This window comes from Cucurbita maxima, unplaced genomic scaffold, assembly GCF_002738345.1.
Source record: "Cucurbita maxima cultivar Rimu unplaced genomic scaffold, Cmax_1.0 Cma_Scf00029, whole genome shotgun sequence".
NCBI lineage: Eukaryota > Viridiplantae > Streptophyta > Magnoliopsida > Cucurbitales > Cucurbitaceae > Cucurbita > Cucurbita maxima.
This window is the reverse complement of record NW_019272045.1, coordinates 2,999,493-3,022,403: the sequence shown is the minus strand read 5'-3', so window position 1 is coordinate 3,022,403 and position 22,911 is coordinate 2,999,493. Positions and strand designations below refer to the sequence as shown.

General features: G+C 37.7%; 4 protein-coding genes and 1 pseudogene across 8 annotated transcripts; 1 reads left to right on the top strand and 4 right to left on the bottom strand.

Annotated features, from left to right (window-relative positions):
- The first annotated feature begins 412 nt into the window (after positions 1 to 412).
- On the top strand, positions 413 to 4,464 carry LOC111465540 (NAC domain-containing protein 72-like). 4 transcript variants are annotated; one of them, XM_023109965.1, is made up of 7 exons: positions 414 to 768; positions 936 to 1,165; positions 1,271 to 1,451; positions 1,793 to 2,406; positions 2,697 to 2,945; positions 3,087 to 3,179; positions 3,703 to 4,464. In XM_023109965.1, exons 2-7 carry the CDS (start codon positions 1,046 to 1,048, stop codon positions 3,793 to 3,795), a joined length of 1,350 nt encoding a protein of 449 aa, XP_022965733.1. In that variant the 5' UTR covers positions 414 to 768; positions 936 to 1,045; the 3' UTR covers positions 3,796 to 4,464. The 4 variants fall into 4 exon arrangements, with proteins under 4 accessions (XP_022965735.1, XP_022965733.1, XP_022965734.1 ...); XM_023109966.1 differs by having other exon boundaries at positions 414 to 780; XM_023109967.1 differs by having other exon boundaries at positions 413 to 1,165; positions 1,264 to 1,451.
- A 3,617-nt stretch (positions 4,465 to 8,081) lies between these two features.
- Positions 8,082 to 11,073, bottom strand: LOC111465628 (putative dual specificity protein phosphatase DSP8). The gene is made up of 6 exons (XM_023110107.1): positions 10,431 to 11,073; positions 9,659 to 9,781; positions 9,498 to 9,591; positions 9,341 to 9,423; positions 9,168 to 9,257; positions 8,082 to 8,843 (listed from the first exon to the last, which is right to left on the bottom strand). The coding sequence occupies exons 1-6, from the start codon at positions 10,623 to 10,625 to the stop codon at positions 8,574 to 8,576; spliced, it is 855 nt and encodes a 284-aa protein (XP_022965875.1). The 5' UTR covers positions 10,626 to 11,073; the 3' UTR covers positions 8,082 to 8,573.
- Positions 11,074 to 11,492: 419 nt separating this feature from the next.
- Positions 11,493 to 16,351, bottom strand: LOC111465510 (hexokinase-1-like). Of its 2 annotated transcripts, XM_023109919.1 has the most exons (10): positions 16,335 to 16,351; positions 15,695 to 15,958; positions 14,871 to 15,021; positions 14,600 to 14,782; positions 13,692 to 13,766; positions 13,378 to 13,533; positions 13,164 to 13,262; positions 12,934 to 13,064; positions 12,442 to 12,523; positions 11,493 to 12,159 (listed from the first exon to the last, which is right to left on the bottom strand). In XM_023109919.1, coding segments are annotated over exons 1-10 (1,491 nt in total). In that variant the 5' UTR covers positions 16,337 to 16,351; the 3' UTR covers positions 11,493 to 11,811. The 2 variants fall into 2 exon arrangements, with proteins under 2 accessions (XP_022965687.1, XP_022965686.1); XM_023109918.1 differs by lacking the exon at positions 16,335 to 16,351 and having other exon boundaries at positions 15,695 to 16,107.
- A 1,251-nt stretch (positions 16,352 to 17,602) lies between these two features.
- On the bottom strand, positions 17,603 to 18,688 carry LOC111465739. Its single transcript, XM_023110267.1, has 4 exons — positions 18,568 to 18,688; positions 18,014 to 18,071; positions 17,871 to 17,917; positions 17,603 to 17,751 (listed from the first exon to the last, which is right to left on the bottom strand). The coding sequence occupies exons 1-4, from the start codon at positions 18,686 to 18,688 to the stop codon at positions 17,642 to 17,644; spliced, it is 336 nt and encodes a 111-aa protein (XP_022966035.1). The 3' UTR covers positions 17,603 to 17,641.
- Positions 18,689 to 19,298: 610 nt separating this feature from the next.
- On the bottom strand, positions 19,299 to 20,502 carry LOC111465332 (annotated as a pseudogene).
- Between the last annotated feature and the right edge of the window lie 2,409 nt (positions 20,503 to 22,911).

The window sequence follows — 22,911 nt, the reverse complement described above, 5'->3', positions numbered from 1 at the left end:
GCAAAAACAAGAGGTGGGTGCTTAAATTTTTTTCTCTAGGATCTGAGTTTGTACTCAAAGATTTTGCCATGTCCAAAACCTATCACTTCTACCCTCTCAACCTAACCAAACCAAACTAGGTTTAAGTTTAAGTTTAGTTCAGACAACAGAGATTGAACTTTTTAACCGTTGATTTCTTTTTAAATTAAATTAGTGAAAGAAAGGAGAGACAGTGGGTTGTGTGTGAAAATGGAGAAGTGGGTGTGGGCTAAAACAAAACGAAAAGATAGGATGGATGGAGTGAAATATTCGAAAGCCTTAGGAATTGGGCCTAAGAGATTAACAGCTGTGAAAGAAGGCCGTTTTTGTTTTTGTTTTTATTTTTGCCTTTTGCTTTTGTAGTCAAGGGTTGAAGCAAAAGAAACAAACAAGGCAGCAGGCAGAGATCAGCTCCTTGAGCCTTTACAAAAATCTCTCTCTCTCTCTCTCTCTCTCTTTTCCCACAAACCGCCTACATATGATATCATTAGATATTATGATATCATTTTGTTCTAAATTTCCCCAAACCCTTAAAGCTTCTGTGTAGGTTTTGAGGCTCACCTTTTTCTTTTCCCTTCTCTCTCTCTCTCTCTCTCTCTCTCTCTCTCTCTCTTCAGTTAAAGTTAAGACCAAATTCTGGTTTGTTTCTCTTCTTCTTCTTTCTGTTGTTAAAGCAAACCTTATAGCTCTCTCCAAACCCAAATCCACAGTTTCTTCTTCTTTCTTTCTTTCTTTCTTTCTTTATTTAGGGTAAGTAAGTAAGTAAGTAAGTATATAGCTTTTATCTTCTCCTCTCTGTGGGTTTCAACAAAATTGAAGCTTTCCCTTCTTCCTCTTTCTATTTTGAACAAAACCCAGTTCTTAGATTTCAAATTCAATCACTGGGGTTTCAGAAGCTGGCTCCTTTTTGTTTACAGTGATGAGAATTCACAATACCAAGTTGATATCAAGCTTGAATGATAGAAGAAGAAGAAGGAGGAGCTTCTAAAACGACGGCGTTCAAAGAAGAATATCAAAGGGTTTGAGCATGAAGAGCAGTTTAGGGAGCATCACCAGCTCTGATCTCATAGATGCGAAGCTTGAGGAGCATCAAAAGTGCGGATCAAAGCAGTGCCCAGGGTGCGGACACAAGCTTGAAGCCAAGCCGGTAAAAAAAAAAACACAACACCTTTTACTTTTACTTTCGTAAAAACAATACTTCTTTTGGGTTTAGGTGGGATTTAGTTGGGAGATTTTGGAATGGAGTGTGCAGGATTGGTTAGGTCTACCAGCAGGAGTGAAATTTGACCCGACAGACCAAGAACTGATAGAACACCTTGAAGCTAAAGTTGAAGCTAAAAATGATATCAAATCTCACCCTTTGATCGATGAGTTCATTCCTACAATTGAAGGTGAAGATGGGATTTGCTATACTCACCCTGAAAAGCTTCCTGGTAATTCTTTTTCTCTCTATCAAATGAAAAAACAATTTGGATAAACAGGAATATTTTTAGTCAAATTTATTATTATTGTTTTTGTTTTTTAATTTTTAAAAAGAGGGAAATTATGTTTGCTTATATATGTATCCAATTCAGCTAGGATTTTTTGTTTTTTTTGTTCTTTTGTTCTTCCTTTCAAGTTGGATATGACTTTAGAGGGAAACCCATTTTGCATTATGGTTGCACCTAAGCCAACCAACTTGGAATTTTGCTAAATTCTTGTCCCAATTAAAAAAAAAAAAAAAAAAATCCAATCTTTTTAATTTTAAAATGAATAATTTGGTTTGTTGGTGCAGGAGTTACAAGAGATGGGTTGAGTAGGCATTTCTTCCACAGGCCATCAAAAGCCTACACGACAGGAACAAGAAAGCGAAGAAAAATCCAAACGGAATGCGACTTCCAAGGCGGCGGCGAAACACGGTGGCATAAGACCGGCAAAACACGACCGGTTATGGCCAGCGGCCGCCAAAAGGGCTGCAAGAAAATCCTCGTACTTTACACCAACTTCGGAAAAAATCGAAAACCCGAAAAAACCAACTGGGTCATGCACCAATACCATTTGGGCCAACACGAGGAGGAGAAAGAAGGCGAGCTTGTCGTTTCTAAGATATTTTATCAGACACAGCCACGTCAGTGCAACTGGTCGTCGGCCGAGAAGGGCGGCGGCGGCGGCATCGGAGAGGTTACTGGCGACAATGTTGTTCTTAGTAGTAGGAGGGAGAGTGGGAGCGGGAGTTGTTCTTCTTCTCGGGAAATGGCGACCCCGAGAGACGAAATGTCTCCCGTGGGCGGCAGTGGCGGTCTTTGTCCTCCGCCACATATCGCCGTCACTTACGGCGGATTGGATCACATTCAACAATTCAAAGCCGATCATTTTGGGTTTGGTTCCTTCAGGAGAAACTTCGATGAGGTTCGTGTAATTTTTGATTCCATGCAAAGAAGGGAATAGTCCATTTTTTGTATTCTTTGTAGTCTAGGGGTGTAAATGCAATTTAGAAAGAATAAGCTAATTAGGACAAATAAATATATTTATGATTAAATCAATCATAATTTAAAATTAGGTTTTGTCATACCTCATTTTGCTTGCATTTGCAGCATAATTTCATGGGCCTAATTAGAGATTTAGGGAACATTATTATAATTATCATCTAAATTACCAAAAGTTTGTAATTTAACTAGTTTGTTCTATATCTTCCACAGGTTGGCATTGGAGAAGCTTCAACGACGAGAGAATCCGCCCCGACTGAGGACATCGGAGACCACCACCGTCACCACCACCTTCAACGGCAGCATCACCATCCAATGGCGACAACTGCATTTCAAATCACCCGACCTTCAAACCCAATCTCGACAATCATCTGCCCGCCTCCTCTCCACCATTCCTCGATCATTCTCGACCATGACTCGTACCGTGTTTCTCCATTGATACTGCAAAACGAAAGCTTTCAGGTAACTAATTTTGTTTTAGTGAAAGATTTGGCATATCGTACGAACTCTTTTCACTTTGGAATATTATAAGCTTTGAGAAAAGAAAGTTTTATTAAAAAAAAAAAAAAAAAAGTCATTCAAGATGATGGGTTTTCTTTACAGCAACAGCAACAACATCATCATAAGCTAGGAGGGAGGTCTGCTTCTGGTTTGGAAGAACTCATAATGGGCTGCACTTCCTCTAATATCAAAGAAGTGAGTCAATTTTACGAACCCTTTCACGTCTAAAATTTTAATTTTGTGTCTAACAAATTTATAAATAGAGAACTTTGACGGGTTATTAAGCTAAGTTTTAAAAATTTAGGAACTAAACTCGGAAGGAATATTTATGTAAAAGGGAGATGAATAAAAACAAGAAAAAGGAAAGAAATGGAAATTCTTTATTGGTATAATTTTGAATTAAAGAGTAAGGAAACAGTGATACTCTCCCTTCTTTATCTCTTTCTTTTATTATAGTTTTCTTCTCAGAATCAAAGTGTTAGTGTTTATTTTATGATTATGGAAAAAGCAAAGCTCAAAATGATTCAGACAACAGAATATATTCTGCTTCATTTAATTTGGAATGAAACTTATTCTGCTTTTTTGTGTTCAAAATTTTTAATGCCATAAGTTTTGTATTGTATCGATACGATGAATAATTATCATAATTATCGATACGAACAACACGAGAACGTAAGGGAAAGTAAACCCTAATATTTGTGCATGGTTTATGATGTAGGAGTCAACCATGGGAAGCAACGCTCAAGAAGCAGCAGAATGGATGAAGTACTCGCCTTTCTGGCCTGACCCTGACAACCCAAATCATCATTGATAGAACCAAAAAAGGACCAAAAAACAAAACACAAAACACGAAACACAACACAAAACAAAACACCCAAGAAGTTTCTTCTTCCTTGAAGAGACAGACAGACAGACAGACAGACAGACAGACAGACAACATTATTACTCCTCCCAAGCTTCTCTCTTCGATTTCTCTTGGAAACAAAATAATCCCATTTCTTTGTCTTCTTTTTTATTAAACAAATTCCATGCTGGAAAAGAAAAGGGGGGAAAAAAGAAAAAGAAGAAAAAAAAAGGGTGCAGCTTTGGAAGGAAAAGGGTGAATGAAAGCAAGAAAAATGCAGTCAGAGGCATCAAAATCACCACCGTTATCATTACAGTATCATCTTCTTCATCACTTATTCTTTCTTTAATTTTGATTGTTTTTTTTTTCTTCTTTTTTTTCTGTTTTTTTGTTTTGAAATTCTTGTACAGTTCATGTTTTTATGTTGTTTCTTTTTTTGGAATTTACACAGAAATACACCAGAAATTGATAAGCGTTTCTATCCCATTGAGCTTGAGCTTCTATTATCACTGATTGTTTGTGTTGTTAGGAAAGTTGATATGCAATTACAGGTAAAGATTGAATTTTTGTTTTTGTATGTATCTTCAACTTTATGAGCACTTTGGAGAAAATTAAGATGCTGCATGCTCCTACTACTAATTGCTATTGTATTACTTACTTTCATCCTTTTCAAAAGGGAACCAACTGTGTGGTTGCTTCTCTTTCAAAACCTTTATATTCCAATCATTCTCTTTCCCGCCCTCTCTACACTATTGTCGTTTAATTTCTTAGGGCGGGCACAAGTTTGACGTCTTTAACTCGGAGGTTTAGAAAGCATATGTTAACCAACATGTTTGATATTCTAAGCTCGAGAAAACCATTTTTATGAAATCTTACCTCGGTTGGAGAGGGGAACGAAGCATTACTTATAGGGTGTGAAAACCTCTCTCTATCAGACGCGTTTTAAAACTGTGAGTTTGACGGTGATACATAACGGGACAAAACGGACAATATGGACAACACGGACAATATCTGTTAGCGGTGGGCTTGAGCTGTTGTTACAAATGGTATCAGAGTTAGACATCCAACGGTGTGCTAGCGAGGACGCTGGGCCTCCAAGGGGGTGGATTATGGAGACCCCAGATTGGTTGGAGAGGGTAACGAAACATTTCTTATAAGGCTCTAGTAGAAGTGTTCTAATACCGTGAGTTTGACGACGATACGTAATCTGCTAGCGGTGGGATTGGGTTGTTACAAATGGTATCAAAGCCAGACACTGGGCGATGTGCCAGCAAAGACGCTAGGTTCCCGAGGGAGGTGAATTGTGAGATCCCATGTCGGTTGGAGATACAACGAAACATTCCTTATAAGGGTGTGGAAATCTCTCCTTAAAAATGTGAGGTTGAAAGCGATATGTAATAGGCCAAAACGGACAATATCTACTAGAACTAGTGATAGACTTGGGTTGTTACAAATGGTATCATAGCCAGTCACCGAACAGTGTGAGGCACTGGTCGGAGTAGGGCTAGACCCTCTCCATAGTAGATGCGGTTTTATCTTAAAACTGTTAGGCTAACGACGATACGTAATAGGCCAAAGCAAACAATATCTACTAGCGGTGAGCTTGTGTAGACAAAAATTTTGTGGAAAAAGTGTTTTTTTAACCTTTTTTTTACAGCTTACGCATTATTCAAGTTTGTGGGAATAATGTGATTGTTATAATCTACATATTTTCGTTTTGAAAAAAGTAAATTAACTTTAGACATGTCAATGGGAAATCACTCATAGTGGCTCTCCATATCATAGAATGTGCTTTATATTTCCCCTTTTATTCTTTCTCATCCAACCATGACTCAGCCTTTAAAAGAGTTTATGTGTTTGAGGTGCAGATTTATGTCTATATGCATGTTGGTAGGCCTCGATACGTCGTTTTTTTTGTTCGAGATATCGATTTTTTTTCTTCTTATTGGAATTTTATTTGAGGATCTTTCTGTTCGTATAAGAATGGCATGGAGTTTCATACTTAATGTCAGCTAATTTCGTGTTTTTTGGTAGCTTAAGACACTCATTTTACTTCCTTTTTTACTTTATTCTATTCTAGATTCCAACTTTATTTCATTTTTGAAGGAATTCATATATAATTAGATATGATGCAGTGTATGTTTCTCTCTCTCAATTTGTATATACATATATATATATATAGAGAGAGAGAGAGAGAGAGAGAGAGAGAGAGAGTAACGTGGTGCATGTTGGGTTCTTTTTGATTCTGAAGGACATGCATGGAATTAATATAATAGAAATGGAAGAACAAAGACAATTATGAATGAGAGAAGCTTTTGGATTTGAAAATGACATTACATAATGAGCTCATCATCTTCCAAATCTCTCTCTCTCCCTCCTTATAACTTCGGTTTTCGGGTCGATTATAAAGTTAGGTACATTGGCGAGAAATTTGAATTTAGCTTAGTTTAACGCTAACACGAAGTGTTAAGAAGATAGAGTGAATCTCCACGAGTTAGCTGACTTAATGGTTCAAGATATCAAGGTGTGTACTTGGGATTTCTTTAGAGTATGAGCGATCATGGTAGATAAACGTCACGTTTTAAGCTTAACAATGTTATCTGATTGGCCTGTGAGATCCCACATAGGTTGGAAAGTGGAAAACCCGAATGGTACAATATTTGCTAGCAGTGGGTTTGGGTTGTTACAGGTCATTTTCTACCGTTTCCGTGCTGCTAGGGTTACGGAGAGAAGAAGATCCTAGAGAGACGATAGGTTTGGAAAGATTGTAAAGATATAATATTAGGGTTAGGGCTATCTTTTTGGTTTGCAGATTTGGTCCCAAAAAGAAGTTGCAGAAAGAATTATATTAGTGCAAAGAGGAATATCACAACATGGCCAAACTCAACCTTTTATTGGATTCTTCCATAGTGCCATAGACCCCTTTCCCTTTTTGCATTTATTTTTTTTAATGACCAATCATAATCTATTTATTCTCTATGTTTTTTTTTTATTAAATTTCTTATAAGATATGAGAGATGTTAAATATATATATATATATATATATGTATGTATGTAGACAATACATCTTGTAAAGTACTTTACTTAGGCCCTAAGTATAATGGAGAGGTAGAACATGAAGATCGGGTATCAAAAATGGGACGCAGACAATCTTTATCTTTAAGTCCGAATTGAGTAGGATGTAAGTAATTCTCGTTTCTATCTCGAATCTCGTTTTTCATGTTTGTTTAAGGAAGTTGAGGTATGTTTGACGATATTAGAACAAAATGTTGATCTTTAATCTAAAACCATTCATGTAACTTTTTGGAAGCTCATAATTAAGGTATGGTATAATTTGGATTCTTTTTTTTTTTTATGCCAAAGAGAAATGTAAAAAGAAAAAATGTTGAGAAAGGTTTTTTTGATGAAAAACAATCGTCGGCAAAAGTGTTAACAAAGATTGGTTGGTCTACGTTTCGTTGATGATAAAATAGGCTAATGTAATACAAAACCTATTATCGACAGAAACCTCCCTCGTGGACATCAAGAAATAACATCGGTTGATGTCTTCAGTACTGACATCAATAGAAGTTAGAGACTTTTTGAATAGCTTTGGTACCAGAAAATCACGTCACATTTGTCTCTTCTTCACAAATCACATCGCACTTCCCACAAGCTTTAATTGTTCCACCAATGATTTCCTTTTCGTGTCAAATAGAGATGTCCATGAGGCAAGGTGGACTCGTTGGTCTTAGGTTTCCTAATGCTCATTTAATCCCTTTATTCATTATACCACCGTATACTGTCTTTAGGTCATTGTCGTTGCATCTTGTCTTGAATTTGCTATTGTTTTCGCTCATAGAAATCATACCCGCATTTCAGTTTGTTGCAAGCATCACCCGAGCTCGTTGAAGAAGATGTGACCTCTATCGCCAATTGGACGTGCAATTTCATTGATCAATTTAAGGTATTGTGTTTCCACTTACCACATTACAATTCAATTAAAACGTTATGATTTTGTTCGATTCAACACATGATTGTTCATTTCAGCCATAATGATTTTGTTTGATCAACGCATTACACTTCATTAAAACGTAATACGACTTGGTTTAGCTTCGACTCCGTTTCTACTTAGCATTTATTTTGATTAGGCTAGCTTTATCTCAAATTTAGGTTCGATTCTAATAGTTTTTAGTTCAGGGTCATTAAACCTATAAACGAGCTTAATTTATACCAAACTAGATTAAACAGATCAACTAAAACATGATTGTGGCTTAACAGTAGCCCAATCGACCAACTTCATCACCTTTAAATGCAACTATCCAATACACTAATGATATCTAAAGGAGTAATTTTGGATAGAGACGCGTTACCAAACCACAATAGTTGGTCAAGTAGGCTCCATTCATTCACAAAGTTTTAACCCAATTGAAAGAACTTGCTTTCTCCTTGACATTGATTGTGGTTTACATTTTCGACTCCATCGAACCAAAGGACATCGGTATACAACCTAAGTACGGTCGTTACCACGTTCGACTCCATACCCAACAAGCTTAATATTTTCCATCAGCAAAAACCTAATTATGGTTTTCTTCATAAGATAATTCAAGGGAAGGGAAATTTCGACGTACCAGTTATGTACAACCTAATTGTAGTTTCGTGTTCTATGTGCTTTGACGAACATCGTTTGTTTGATTCTGTTTCTTACTTCCTTGACGCTTCTAAACAAGAGCGAGCAGGTGGTGTGCTGTGATGTAAGTTGGTCATCAACAAGCACGAGCCTCCGACACGGGCAGACGCTTAATGAGAGATCCACTACTGCCATGAACTATCAACGAGGAGAAGAGGCAGGACAACCTTGCTATCATTGGCTTTGACTTACCCATCCTAGGGACAACTGCAAGTTGTCTACCCGCACCGTCGATGCACGTACCATGATATCCTTCTAGATCGTCTTTCGTAATGAGCACCGCATCTCCTCCTGAGGGTGAGCTGGAACTCGTAGCTGGACGACAGTTGCTGTATTCTTGAACAGCCTGCATGTTGTAATACCACAAAAGAAACCCATGATGAGGCAAAGCTTGTCTGTGAGATCCCACATCAATTGGGGAGGAGAACGAAACACCCTTTGTAAGAGTGTGAAAACCTCTCCCTAGTCGACACGTTTTAAAAACCTTGAGGGGAAGCTCGAAAGGGAAAGCCCAAAGAAGACAATATCTACTAGCAGTGGGCTTAAGTCGTTACGTTATCAGAGAACAATACGACTTGGCTATTGAATTGCTCAATCAACAGACTAAAAACTGTATGGCTTTCCACAAGCTTATGATCTAAACAATTTTAAGTTTGAGGAGTTCTTTTACCTCCCACTGCGATGGGGCGAGCAACACGCGTGGTCTTCTCAAGCGCACATATTCCAGGGCGGCAGACGGGGTCATGTGCTTATATTTGACCTGAAAAATAAAGAAGCAAATCAACATAATCTCGACTCACTACTATACAGAGGTTCTGCATAGAAGGGTACATATGAGATTACCAAATAGCAAAGCACAACGGTCGTGCTCCTTCCTCGCCCTGCTTTACAATGGACGTATGTCGTTTTACCAGATGATGCATTTCCTAAAGACAAACAACATGTATAGCACACATAATGGAAGAAACAGAGGAAGAAATGAGGTAAGAAAGTAGCTCACTGTGAATGAAGTCCACAGCACGTCTAATATCAGAAAATTTAGGAGCAAAACAGTAATCTCTGGTGGGGATTTGTAAGTGGTCAATTCCATGGCGCTGCACAACATTCAATTAGTACAACTTTGAAGCATCAAATGGATATTCAAACAAACTCAGGACTCACATAATACAAGGAAGATGGAACTAATGTTTCATAAGGTTCATTGAGAGTGATCACGCCGCCAACACCGAGCTTCTTCAATCTCGGCACGTGTTTGGGGAACGGCACTGCACCCAGCAGAAGATACTGGCAAGGAAGAACAAATTCGTTCACATTAATAACAGACACAAATCTACAACAAAAACTACATAATCACATACAAACAAATCCACAATTCTTGTGATTCTCTCGTTCCGCTATCACTACCAGCTACAGATCATATATGTCCTCGAGCTCATATTGGTCAGGGGTTGAGAATGAGACCTAATTTAATGTTGTTGCTCAGTAGCTCAGTCGTAGAGTGGTTGGTGGTTAACCAATTGGTTGTAGGTTCAAATCCTAGATTTGATTTGGGTTCGCTTTGGCCATTAAGAATAGGTAACTCGTTCCCTATGTCCTTGTAGAGAGAGTACGGTTATACTATAAGCATGCTTTTTTACCGAAAACAAACTCTTTTTCTATGACAACAATCGCAACGATATAGGGGTGTGACGGTAAGCTCTCTATCTATCAACAACAGGGGACTGTTCTCCTTTGTCAATGCTACTAAGGACTGGGGCGAGCGGAATTCTGTAGAGGCTCGAGGGCTGAAGACAATCAAATCCATCATACAGACTAAAGTTTTCTTGTCCGGAAAGTCAAACAGCTCCAATCAAGAACATAACAATCCATTCATGGATTGATCAGAATGGAGCAAAATCAAGAGCATACAAGTAAAAGAACGCAGAAATCAAACCTGATCGACTTCATCCCACCATCTAAATTCGGCTTCCATTTTATTACGAAGAACGTTGTAGAAAAGGGTAGGGTAAAACAAGATTCGAGCCCCAGCCCCAACCAAAGCTCTTTTAGCATCCACCTTCACAATCTGACCGCTACCAATTTCATCTTCCCGATCAGTCCCAGCATCTTCCAATTCCACTATCTTCATCTCAACAACCAATTCCCAATACCAGATGATCAAATCAAAAAACTCAAATTCCACGCAATTTCTGTGGAAACGAGAGTCAAAGAGGGTGGAGGAACATGACGGTGGTAGAAAATTGGAGCGAAAGGGGAATCGATTGGAAAGCGAAGGAAATAGAAATAGAAATCGAACACCACAGATTAAGGAATCGACCAAATTAGAGTGATCGAGAGAGAATCTGTCCACTGTAAGTCAATCTGAGAAGAGAGAGAAAAAAAGTGCGATGGAATCATCCGCAGAATGTGAAGATTATGGAAACGGAATAGTCAATGAAGAAGAAGAAGAAGAAGAAGCTTTTCTATCAGAAACGATTCTAAATTCATTCCCCAAATTTGGTGCGACTGTTAGGTGGCATCTGTACACTGAGAGGATAATCATCTTATTTCTTCATTCATTCTTTCTTTTGAACATATCGTTTCAGAATGTCCAAATTTCTAGTGATTTATTGGTGTGGGGTTTGTTCATACTAACTTTCATTCAATAAAGATGTTTAGGTATAGTTTGATGGAATCAAATAATACATTATTTAATGATATATCAAATTGTGGACAACCTTATTTTGGCGGTTATAAAAAACTCCATTTGTTCACACTAAGAACTATACACTAACAAAATACACCATTTGTTCACACTACAACTTACGACAAAATGCGATGAAATCAATTGCTTGGTTATTGCCGATGCAAATCTCCAAATCGATTTAACAAAAATCCCCCACAAATTCTTCACAAATCAGGCAACTTTTCTGTTTCGGTCGATAGATTTTTCATTTTTAGTACAACCATTGCAAGTGTGAGAAGATAATATGAAAAGACAGTTAGAATGCATTGATAACACCCAAATTCAATAGAAGCACAGCCACATTGCTTATGCTTATGCTTATGCCCTTTTTATTTGCATAGCAACCATGAAAAATTATCTTAGTGTCGGTTTTCCGACACGCTCCCTTTGTTTGGCTACATTTTTAAGGTTTGGTGCATTTCATATGCTCTCAATAACCATAAATAAAGGATTGGGAATGAACTCTTCAGCTAGGGTCTAAGGCATCAGAAAGTGAGATAATGTGAAAAGGAGAGCAGAAAATTCAACGAAATCTAAAGCTTCTACCACACTCCACATAGCATACTACCTGCAATTTGACCCTTTTCCCTTAGGTTTCGTATGCCTCGAGATATTGAGAGTGAGAGGCTGCGAGCAGCGCAGCTCCGATGCCAGAACCATCCTTTGAATGCTCGACAACGATGTTTTCAGCTACCCCATCTCCAAGTAGCTCCTTCAGTGTACTTTCCATGGTGGTTCTGAATCTCGTGTAGTGCTCATACAACCCTCCATCCATTGCTACAACGGACTGCTGCTTCACTCCATCCTGGACAGTATCTTTTCCAAGTTTCTTCAGGATTCCTAAGATACCAGCAGCAGATAGGCGTGCGCCCCGCGTGGCAACTACGTCACAGAGCTCCACTATGATTTTTCTTGTTTTCAAGGAGGTATTAGGTATCTGGAAGCAAAGCAAAAGGAAAAGAATAATGAGTAAACCTTATGCATTCGAGTTAATAAGTGAGTGTTTAGATCAGCATGCACAGATCTTAACCATTTTCATAGGACAATAGTATTTAGATCAGCATGCAACATTCGCATAGGACAATAGTCTAACTGTACGTTACTATATTTGATCGTCAAAGTAAGGCAAGTTGTAGGATATTAAATTTTAGATGAATGGTCACCATAACTTCCATATATTAAACTAAACGCAAAGAGATCTTATGAAGTAGCACCCTACCTCTAAAATATCCTTCAGTTTGCTTCCAACAACTTTGAGGTCAGGCGATGAGTCGTGATGCATGGCAGACATGTGGGGAGTCCTGCACATTTTTGGAGCGGCCAAAAGTTACTTTTGCAAGTTCAAATAGAATTTCGAGACTAAACTAAAATGGCACTACGGGATAACTTTTTAGACAGTCCATTCAAATCTGAAGTTTACCCTAACAGCCAAGTTCATTAACACAAGCCATACATGAAGACCCATAATACAATTAAACCATTTATGAGGGAAGAAATTTAAGGTTCAGGTTTGAAGAATTAGTTTCAGATCTCCACAATCAGCCACAAACAGCGAGGGCAGCAATAAGTATTGGTTATAGCAAGTGCAGGCTGAAACAGAAACTAGCAACAATCATCATTTCAGATTTGGAATACTTACAGAATGCAAATGCCAACATCAATCTACAAGGAAGCGAATATAATCAGGGACAGATGGTTAGTGTATGTATACCTCAATATAAATGGAATTTTCAGTTTGGGTGGAACAGTGTCACCAAAGAGAGCCGCTTCATCAGCCATCTTTAGCAATACTCTACGAACAATTTCTCCCAAGTACATACCAGAAATCAACTTCTCAAAAATCTGACAAGTAGAAATGGAGTTTATTCAACGCATATTCTGAAAACCTTTTTGTTTTTGCGTAATTCTCAAATGAAGGTGTTGTGTAAAGAATGATCTTACCTGTTCTCCAGGGTTTAAACTCTCTGTATCCAATGCTTGATCAAATTCTGTAAGAGGCAGATGCGAGGACCGGAAGTTACCCCATTCCATGTTAATTACCTGCATTAATATAACGTCCCAGGTACCATCAATACATTGATGAATTCATGCACATCATCGGACTGTAAAATTATTACAATCAAAAAACAAATAACAAAACTCACAATCCACTAACCATTTCTCCTGACATAGGAAGTAGCCCATGCCACTTGGGAATAGCATGGACACGCTCTACATAAGCTGCATTTGTTCCAGTGCCCAAAATCACAGCAGCAATTACGCCATTATGATGGTATCTACCTCCTGCTAACGTTCCAATTGTGTCATTTACCTATACCTCAGAAAGGAGAAAGTCACATACACAAACCCACACCCCCCTTCATCAACTCACACAGAAATATGAAAGTATGCAATCATAGTGCAAACTGAACATCGAGCATCAGCATTGGAAAAGGGAAAAGTAGGAAAAAACTTGAACTATCGAATTACCAAAGCCGTTACACGCATGTCAAGTTTCTGCCTTTCCATGGCTCTAGTTAATTCACCCACCACATCTTCCCCAACCTGAAATAGTATGCCAAATTATTGTCAACTTTCAAGAAAGATCCATTACTTAAAAATTAAAGTTTCACGGTGCATTGCAAACTCCTGGTGAAGTACATTTGCACTTATCCATTCAATCGTTTAATCAATGAACAGTGAAGATCAAATATGATTTATCTAAATGTCGATGAACTTTTTTGTATGGTGTGTGTATATATTCTAAATCCATGATCCAGTGACAATCCTAAGAGAAACTAACTGATCTATAACGATAGCATGAGAAGATGGTTTTACTTTTCTATGATATGTGCCCCATTTTCAATACATATAACAAGCATGGACATTTTACACAAGTCAATAAAGTATTGAACTAATTGATTATCTTAGTTTCCACAATCCTCTCATAATTCAAATGAAAATAACCTATATGATTTAATAAGAAATATTATATCTCCAGCATGGCACACATCATTCCTAACAACGGTGAAGTCCAGCCTTTTTTCACCAAACCCAGCACTGCAAGAGTAAAATCTCTTTATCTTTGTTCATCCCAGAATATTAGGTAGCAAATAATTCCATACCAGGGATGAGTGTAATTCAGGCATATAACATGACGCAAACTCAACAAGAACACCCTAAATGAAGCTAATCAGCTTTTTTTTTTTTTTTTTTTTTTTTTTTCTGAATGATAATGCCAGTCATCTGTGTGGATTTGATGCTACACATTAAGAACAAAGTAAAATGACAATGTTACATAGATTAAAAGGTCCAACGAATGATAGATTAAAAGGTCCAACGAATGGCAACCTATCAACATAAAAGATGATAACAAAGCTTAAGGATTAAGGGTTAACCGTGTCTTCAATGTTGAATCCTTTCGTCCATTTAATAAGTGTCCCCGACGAAATTGATGTTTGTCTCACAGGGAAGGAGAAAGTAAAACCCAGTTCCCTCTGCCTACCTGGGGCTGGGTGATAGCCTTCGCCTTCTTTCCCAACAAATTTTGCGAGTGCTTGAGCTATAAAATCAAATAGAGCCTGACAGAACCAGAACCAGCACCAGATACTTCCGCTTAGCTCCATCCTAAGGAAATGCATACTAAAAATTCAAGAGGAAAATACTAACTTCTGAAGACCCAGTCATCAAGTGTGGAGGTATTGAAACCTCTTCAAATTCTTGCTTAGCAACTTGCTTGTCCTTCCCTCCCAACTGCACACGCAACACTCGAAAATTTGTACCGCCAAGATCCAATGCATAGAAGAGCCCTTTTTCATCTCTAAATTTGCAGGGAAAAGTAAGTAATTCACAGCTTGGAAAAATTGTCATTTTAAAAGATATCATCCATGGAAAAGTATATGGCATATCAAATTAGATTGGAACTACTCCATACATTTCTTGAATCCCAGTAACTTTGCATTTGGAATTTGTAGTGAGGATATCCAATTACGATTATAAGTAAAACGAATCCATTGAGATAACTTCAAGGGAAAACCAATCGAGATTTGAAACCGAGAGAAATTAAAAAAACAAAATTAACTAAAAGGGGTATAGTAACAAAATGCAAGAATTAATGTTAAATCCAACAGATCAACAATTAAAATAAACACCATGAATATTATATTAAAAACATCAAGATAGATCTAGGAAAAGACTGCATGTTCGTACATGAAAAAAATCAGATTCTTCAAACTCTCCAGATCACAGAAAGAACCTCAAATACAGACAAAACAACAAAGAAAAATGTTTCGTCGTCTTTTAAGCCACTGCATGGGCTTAAAAAACAATAAGTTCACAACGAAATGAGAAAAATATTCATAAATTCGAACTTGTTTCATCAGGTAAAAGGCTTCATTATCTTAAAATTTCTCCAACAAACACCACTAACAAATAGATCTAATAAAATTCAGAAGGAAATCAAAAGGGGTTGAGTAAAGTATAATTCGCATTACCCGGTTGGGAGATTATCCACATAGCTGATCAACATCTTGAGCTTGCTGCCGCCTTCGGATGCGAGACCGGCGTGCATCTCAACGGTCATGGCGTCGGCCACCTGCCTGAGTTTCGCAATAGGGGTTCCACACTTTTCCTCGAACTCTCTCAGAATGGCCATTGCTCGAGCCCACTTGCCGGAGTTTTTCATATGGTGGCGCACCACCAGCGCCGCCACCGCGCAAACCGCCGCAGCACTGACCACCGCCACGCCCACCGCAACCCTACCCATTGACAATGAACGGAAACAACCCAAAAATGAGAAGGTCAGGCTCGAAGGCAAAAGCCGCAAACTTTGCCACTCCTATTTCTCGATCAGGGAAATTCTAGATTCATCAAAAAGCGTTCTATCAGTTTATAGTCTTGTAGGTGCCTGTGATGAATTTGCGATTATGGGAATTAATAAAAATGGAGGAAAAAGGTATTTTTGAAAAAGAAAATAGTAAAGTTGGTGATTTAGAAGGAAACCCAAAGAATTTGAGCGAATTTCCAGTAAAATCGACATTTTTCTCGGTGAAATCAACACCTAACAAAAGCCCTGTTAAGAGATATTAATCATTCAACCATTTCCGTGGGGGGAAAATTAGTTTGTTTACGTACATGCAAATCCTTATGTTCTATTAGATTTCAACTTGGTAAATTATAAGCACCAACAACTTGGTAAATTATGAGCACCAACAAGCACCTTTTTTGTATCCAGCTTTCAACTTTTCTTATGTTGAATTAAACTTGATATAGATTTCAATTTTGATGCTTTTTTAGTCCTTTTATTTTAGATAAGAACAAGACTCCGTTACGGAATTCTCTCTCTAAAATTAAAATTAGAAACTTTAATTCAACGAAAGAAACTTGTTAATTTCATGGGTTAAAAGAACAACATGTTAGGTAGATTCAAATCTATGGAAGTTTTATTAATAATAATTTTCAACCATTATTTATAAGCCCAAAAATCAAACACAATATAAAAAAAGTTTGGTTCAATCTCCCACCCAAATGATCAAACTAAAAACATTATATTATTAAGACTCCAAAATATTCTGACAAAAACCTGGTGGATTAAATTCTAAAATCATTGACTCCTCACCATAATTTAAGAGGGAAGGAAAATAATTGAAAACGGTCACATTTATTCATATTTTAAAATTACTCATTTAATTTTTACTCTAAGTTGTAAATAAATTGGATGGATTTAAAAAAAATGGCCGCTCAGGAAATATTTCCTAAATTAGTTCTTATTTTTTTTCAAAAAAAACCCTATCTGGTTTTGAATCTGTTGATTTATTAATCAGTGTAATATTTTTAAATAAAAAGAGTTATTTGTTTGGATATGATTTGGGGTGTCTTGAGAAAAGATCATGCAACAGTAAAAGTTTAAAATTTCAATCGCATCTAAAAGCACCCTGCCCATTATTGGACTTCCAAAATGAGAATTCATTGTCCCAAGGAAACTGTTAAACATTTTTTTTTTTTTTCCAATTCACTAACTTTAATCCATAAACTCACTAATTTCAACAAAGTTTAAGCATAATATAATATTTATTTAAAATCTTATCAATTTTGTATCATACATACATATTATACCATATCATTTATACTGCATGGACAAGAAGTGAAAACATTTTTTTCATTTACAAATTTTTAAACAAAAATTTATTTGAGAATAAAATTACAACATTTTATCAAACTTGAAATCAAAATTGCAAGCTTGTAGTACAATTTGATGAAATTAGACATTTAGAGTGAGTATTAATAAAAGTTAGAAATTGATTATAACTCAACTAAATAAGGTTTATTATCTCAGACATAAACCATGTATTTGTTGTTAGAAAAAAGATATGTTTTACTTGTGCTAATCGGGTAATGTTTCCTTTAATTACAGGGTGCCAACTCTTTCAGAGAGAGTGTTCTTAGAATATAAGGCTTCCTTTTTGGACACAAAGGTTGTTCAGTAAGATAAGAAATGGCCATGTTTCTTTGCTTGGGGCACCCAACTCTCTAATCTTTTTCATCTCGAATGCTTCTAAGACCAAAAGAAGCAGTACCAGATTCGAAACTATTATTCAATGAATTCAGCAGGAGAAAGAGTAACAGGCAAAAGAAAATTTCAAAATGAGGAATAAAGGATCTTATAATTACCTGTGCTACCATCTTGCTTGGCCTGTTGGATCCTAAATTCAATCCCACTGTGCAAATTCAAAATCCTCATAAGCAAACTGAAGTTTGATAAATAACCATGGGAGTTTACTACGAAAACAAAACCAAAGAGAGAAAAATCTCACAGTTGAGCCTTTGGTTGATGTTGAAACTCCTCTCTAAACAACAGCTGAAGATAAAGTTCTGCAATAGGAGCATTTTAGGAATGAACTCATCTCAGAATCATTAAATCCTGCTACAAAATGCCGCTGTTCTTTTGTATTTATTTCATCGTCGAAAAGATCAATGAGCAAGATGAAATCAAATCCAGAAGTTTCGATAATCATCCAAAAATAAAAACATCAAAATCAACTTGAATTAAAATCCCTTAATCGATAATTTCATTCAATCCTCCAAAACCATCGCAAATTCCATTTCTCAATCTAACAGAAACAAAGCTTGGAAACCTAAAAAATTGAAACACCTTAAAATCAAAATCAGTTACCGAAATTGTCTATCAAACCATCAGCAGTAACAAACATCTATGTCGTAATCTCTCAAACCATCAAAATTTTAAACCCCGCATCCGTGGTGCTTCAACATTAACAACTCACAGCAAAAGGAAAACAAAATGAAACTAACAGAGATGAGATTGTCCACTTAAACGAAGCGGTGGCCGTAATGGAGATGCAAGAATTACCGGCGCAATGGCGTATGATGGGTTTTCCGCCGCTTGATCTGAGACGACGGCGCCATAATTTCCCGGTGGTTTCGCGGCTTCGAAACTTTCCGTTCCTTTCGATAAGAGCCCAGTGGAGCATTTTAACGAACGAATACAACAAGATTAGCTTGGGTCAGGCCCATAAAAACTTATAATTCTATTAGGGGTATTTCAGTCATAAGAAAATCCGATACGCGCGTATAGCTATAAATACAATATTTGAAACTATTTAATTAAAAAACGTATATTGGGCTGAAATAGAAAGGCCCATGGACCCAACTTCCTCTACAGCCCATGTAGAATTACCCTGCCGAAGCCCAATAAAAGGAAGGAAAGCAATTCTTAGGATGAATATAGATACTTAAATTTTGGTAAATGATTATAAATTTTGTATTGAATTATTTAAATCTAGATTTATGATATTTTATTAATGTATTTTTTTGTTTTAAAATTTTTTAGTTTACATTATAATCATAAAATATGAAATTAGTTATTTGATCCAAATTGGTTAAGGTTTTCATATCATATCGTATTAAAAAAAAATTGTCAATATTATTAACAAATATTACAGATTAATAAATTTAAAATAGTTTTTTTTTTTTTTTTTTTAATAATATGATGGGATTAGATAAATAAAATAAAAGGAAAAAGAAAAGGGGTCAATTAGGAAGAATTATATATGGGCCACCCACTGTACACGTCAGCACATGGGACCTACAAGCTTGAAACTCCCCGTCAGTGGTGCCGACCACATACAACATAAGCCCAGTACATCAAACTTGGGCCGACAAGAGGCCCAACTAAAGCCCACAAAACCCAACCCCTAAACTGAAAGCAAGCCCAACCGCCACCGGCATGCCCACTCCGTCAAATGCGCCGAGGTTTATATTCGCTGCCGCTGATGGCTGCGCGCTCCCTCTCAGAACGCCGCATCCTACCGTCTGCGGGCAGTTTCCGAGCTCACACAGCCCCAAAATAGGAAGAGCCACGGCCGTCAGCCGGAGAATCTCGGCGTCGTCGGTAAACATCCTGGCCCACTTATTCCTCATCCCCGTCGCAAACGACGTCGCTCCCAACCCCATCATCGCCGCCACAAACACCGCTACCACGGCAGAGAGTTTCGCCTTCTCTGACCGGCCGCCGCCAAGCTCGTTTCCAACGCGCGTGGAAACAGCAAAACCAAGAGACGATGGAAAAATATAAATCAACACGTCGTTTGGATCAAAACACCCATCGAAGCAACGGTCGCTTTGGGGTCCACAAGAAGCCCACACAACACGATCATAATCTCGTACCACCACCACTCCAAACAAACCAATACACAGCTCGGCGCGGCTAGCTCCAAGAGCGGCTTCCAACCGCTCAAACATTCCCGGCTCGGCGCCGTCCATGTCGGAACGTGAACCCTCGAAACGACGACGTAGACCACCAAAAAAACCAACATCAAAAAATTCGTAGCCGCCGCCGATGCCGCCACGCCGGCTACTCCAAATTCGAAATAACTAACCAACAGGAAATTGATTGGCACGTGACAGAGAGCCCCGCCTAGCGACGCTAAAGTGAGCGGGACGGTGATGCTCTGAGCGCGAAGGTAAATTCTGATTGGATTAATGAAAGAATTGGTGACAAGGTCGGAGAGCGAGAAAATCAAATAAGTCTGTGCCATGACTGTGATGCTCGGATCTTGGCGGAGGAAGAGGAGGATTTTACCCATTTTTACCCACAGTAAAGAAATGGGTAAAGAAGAAACAAGAAGAAAAATAACCGCACGGTGAAGAGTTAAAGAAAGGGGTTCGGACGGTGGGCTCCAAACGCTTGGGAACAGAGTGGCTCCATCCCTAAAGCCAAACCGGAGAGAACAGAGTAACCGGTAATATTAGCGAAAGCTGTGAATGTTTGATTAATCCACCACATTTAAATCGTGTGAAAGTTATCTTATTTATAATCAAATAAATTACAAGGATATGGAAATAGTAATAAATAGAAATAACAATAAATGGAAAGATATAATAAGACAAATATTAGATATTTGTCTTATAATAAAATATCAAATATAATATATATGGTAAACTATAATTTATTACTAAATATCCTTAACAAAAGCGATGGCCAGTGAACCGGCGGCGAGTTCAATGTCACCGAGCCGGCCGAGAAAAAGCATGGAAATGATTGAACGGGAGTAAATTATGAGAGCCGTTAGAGCAATCGGAAAAGCTAATGAGAACAGAGATTTGGTTTCGGTTATAATCTCTGACAGACCGGTCAGCGTCGGACATGAAAATGATTGTTGACTCTTCTTTTTAGGAAAGACATCGAAAAACTGAAGTAATTCCGGTGGCGGCGGCGGGCAGCTGGTTGCAGGGACAGGATTTGAAATTGAAACACACATGATGATGATCATTGAAGTGAAGTACTCTCTCTCTCTCTCTCATGGCCGCTGGTTTTTTTGGTTTTTTTTGGCCAATGAGATAAGAATAATTCACATCGGTTGGACATAGGAACAAAACATTCTTTATAAGTTGGGTGAAAATCTCTCTCTCTCTAGTAAACACGTTTTACAACCATGAGGCTCATGGCGATATATAATGAGCCAAAGTAGATAGTAGTTGTGAATGTTTGATTAATCCACCACACCTAAATGGTGTGAAAGTTATCTTATTTATAATCAAATGAATTACAAGGATATGGAAATAGTAATAAATGGAAATAAAATAAATAGAAAGATACTATAATAAGGCAAATATCTAATATTTGCCTTATAATAAAATATCAAATATAATATATATGGTAAACAATAATTTATTATTAAATATCCTTAACACCCCACCGCAAGCTAAGCGTCGGATTTAAACGAACGTGAAGCTTGAATCTGAAAAATTCAAAGAGGTTGAGAAACACTTTTCATGAAGATGCTAACAACCCGATTCTTGGTCATCAAAAATTGCAGAGGGATCGCCGCTCAGCGGCGATGCTGCCTTGGCTTCGGCGAGAATATGTTAACCCATGAAGAGGGATTGTCGCTTAGCGACGATGCTGCCTTGGCTCTGGTGAGAATATTTCTAACCCCAAGAAGTAGAAGGGGAAACCTAGAGCAAGGGACAAAGAAAATGTTGAAGCTGGAAGAGTCGCCACATTGGGCGAAGGAGCCAATTTTGGCGAGAAGGGCAGTCGGAAGAGTCGCCTCATCGGGCGAAGAAGCCAATTTTGGCAGGAAGGGCGGCGGCAACTTGGTTGGCGAATAGGCCAGTGCGGCACCCAGATTCCGAAGGTAAATCTCTGCAAAAGGTTGATAGGTTTAGGTTAGGGTTTATGTGAAGGATGAATTGGGAAGAAAATGAGAGAGACTATATTGGCCAAGGGGAAAACCGATTGGGTTGGAAAGGTGAGGTTGTATGTACAGAGTATGACGAAAGGTGATTTGGAGGTCAATAGGGTGGAGCCGAAGAGTAATCAATCGGCTTCGACTACGGCAGCCATGAAGACTGCCCCTGCAGCGTCAAAACCAGCAGGGGTGGTGGAGAAGAAGATTAGAGAATTCAAAAGCCATTGAAAAGAAAGGATCGGGGTTGTTAAACCGAGAGGGCTCTGATACCATGTGAATGTTTGATTAATCCACCACACCTAAATGGTGTGAAAGTTATCTTATTTATAATCAAATGAATTACAAGGATATGGAAATAGTAATAAATGGAAATAAAATAAATAGAAAGATACTATAATAAGGCAAATATCTAATATTTGCCTTATAATAAAATATCAAATATAATATATATGGTAAACAATAATTTATTATTAAATATCCTTAACAGTAGTTATGTGATATCCTACCTCGGATTGGAGGAGAACGAAACATCCTTTATAAGAGTGTGAAAACCTCTCCCTTTAAAAACATTGAGGGCAAGTTCGAAAGAGAAAGCTCAAAGAGGACAATATCGGTTAGCGGTGAGCCTAGATCGTTACAATCTGCTAGTTGTGTGCTTGGGCTGTTACAAAACATAACCTCTCATGGTTATAGTTTTAGTTTCCCTAAAATGTCTCGTACTAATAGAGATAGTGTGACCCATGATCTTCGATGTATAAGTTCTAAATTCTAGGTACGTGACGTTTAAGATCATTCCCTCTAAACCATTTATTATATATTCAAACTTTATCGACGATTGAACTTCCGAGATTAGAAGAATGAGTATATGTCAATTACCAATAAGTTGTATGTATTTTAACGATTTTTTAGACTACTAGGCGACTCCGTGCTTTATAGTTATAATATTCTTCAAACTTATCTCACAAATTGAATAAAAATATCTTCATGAAGTGAGAATCTTT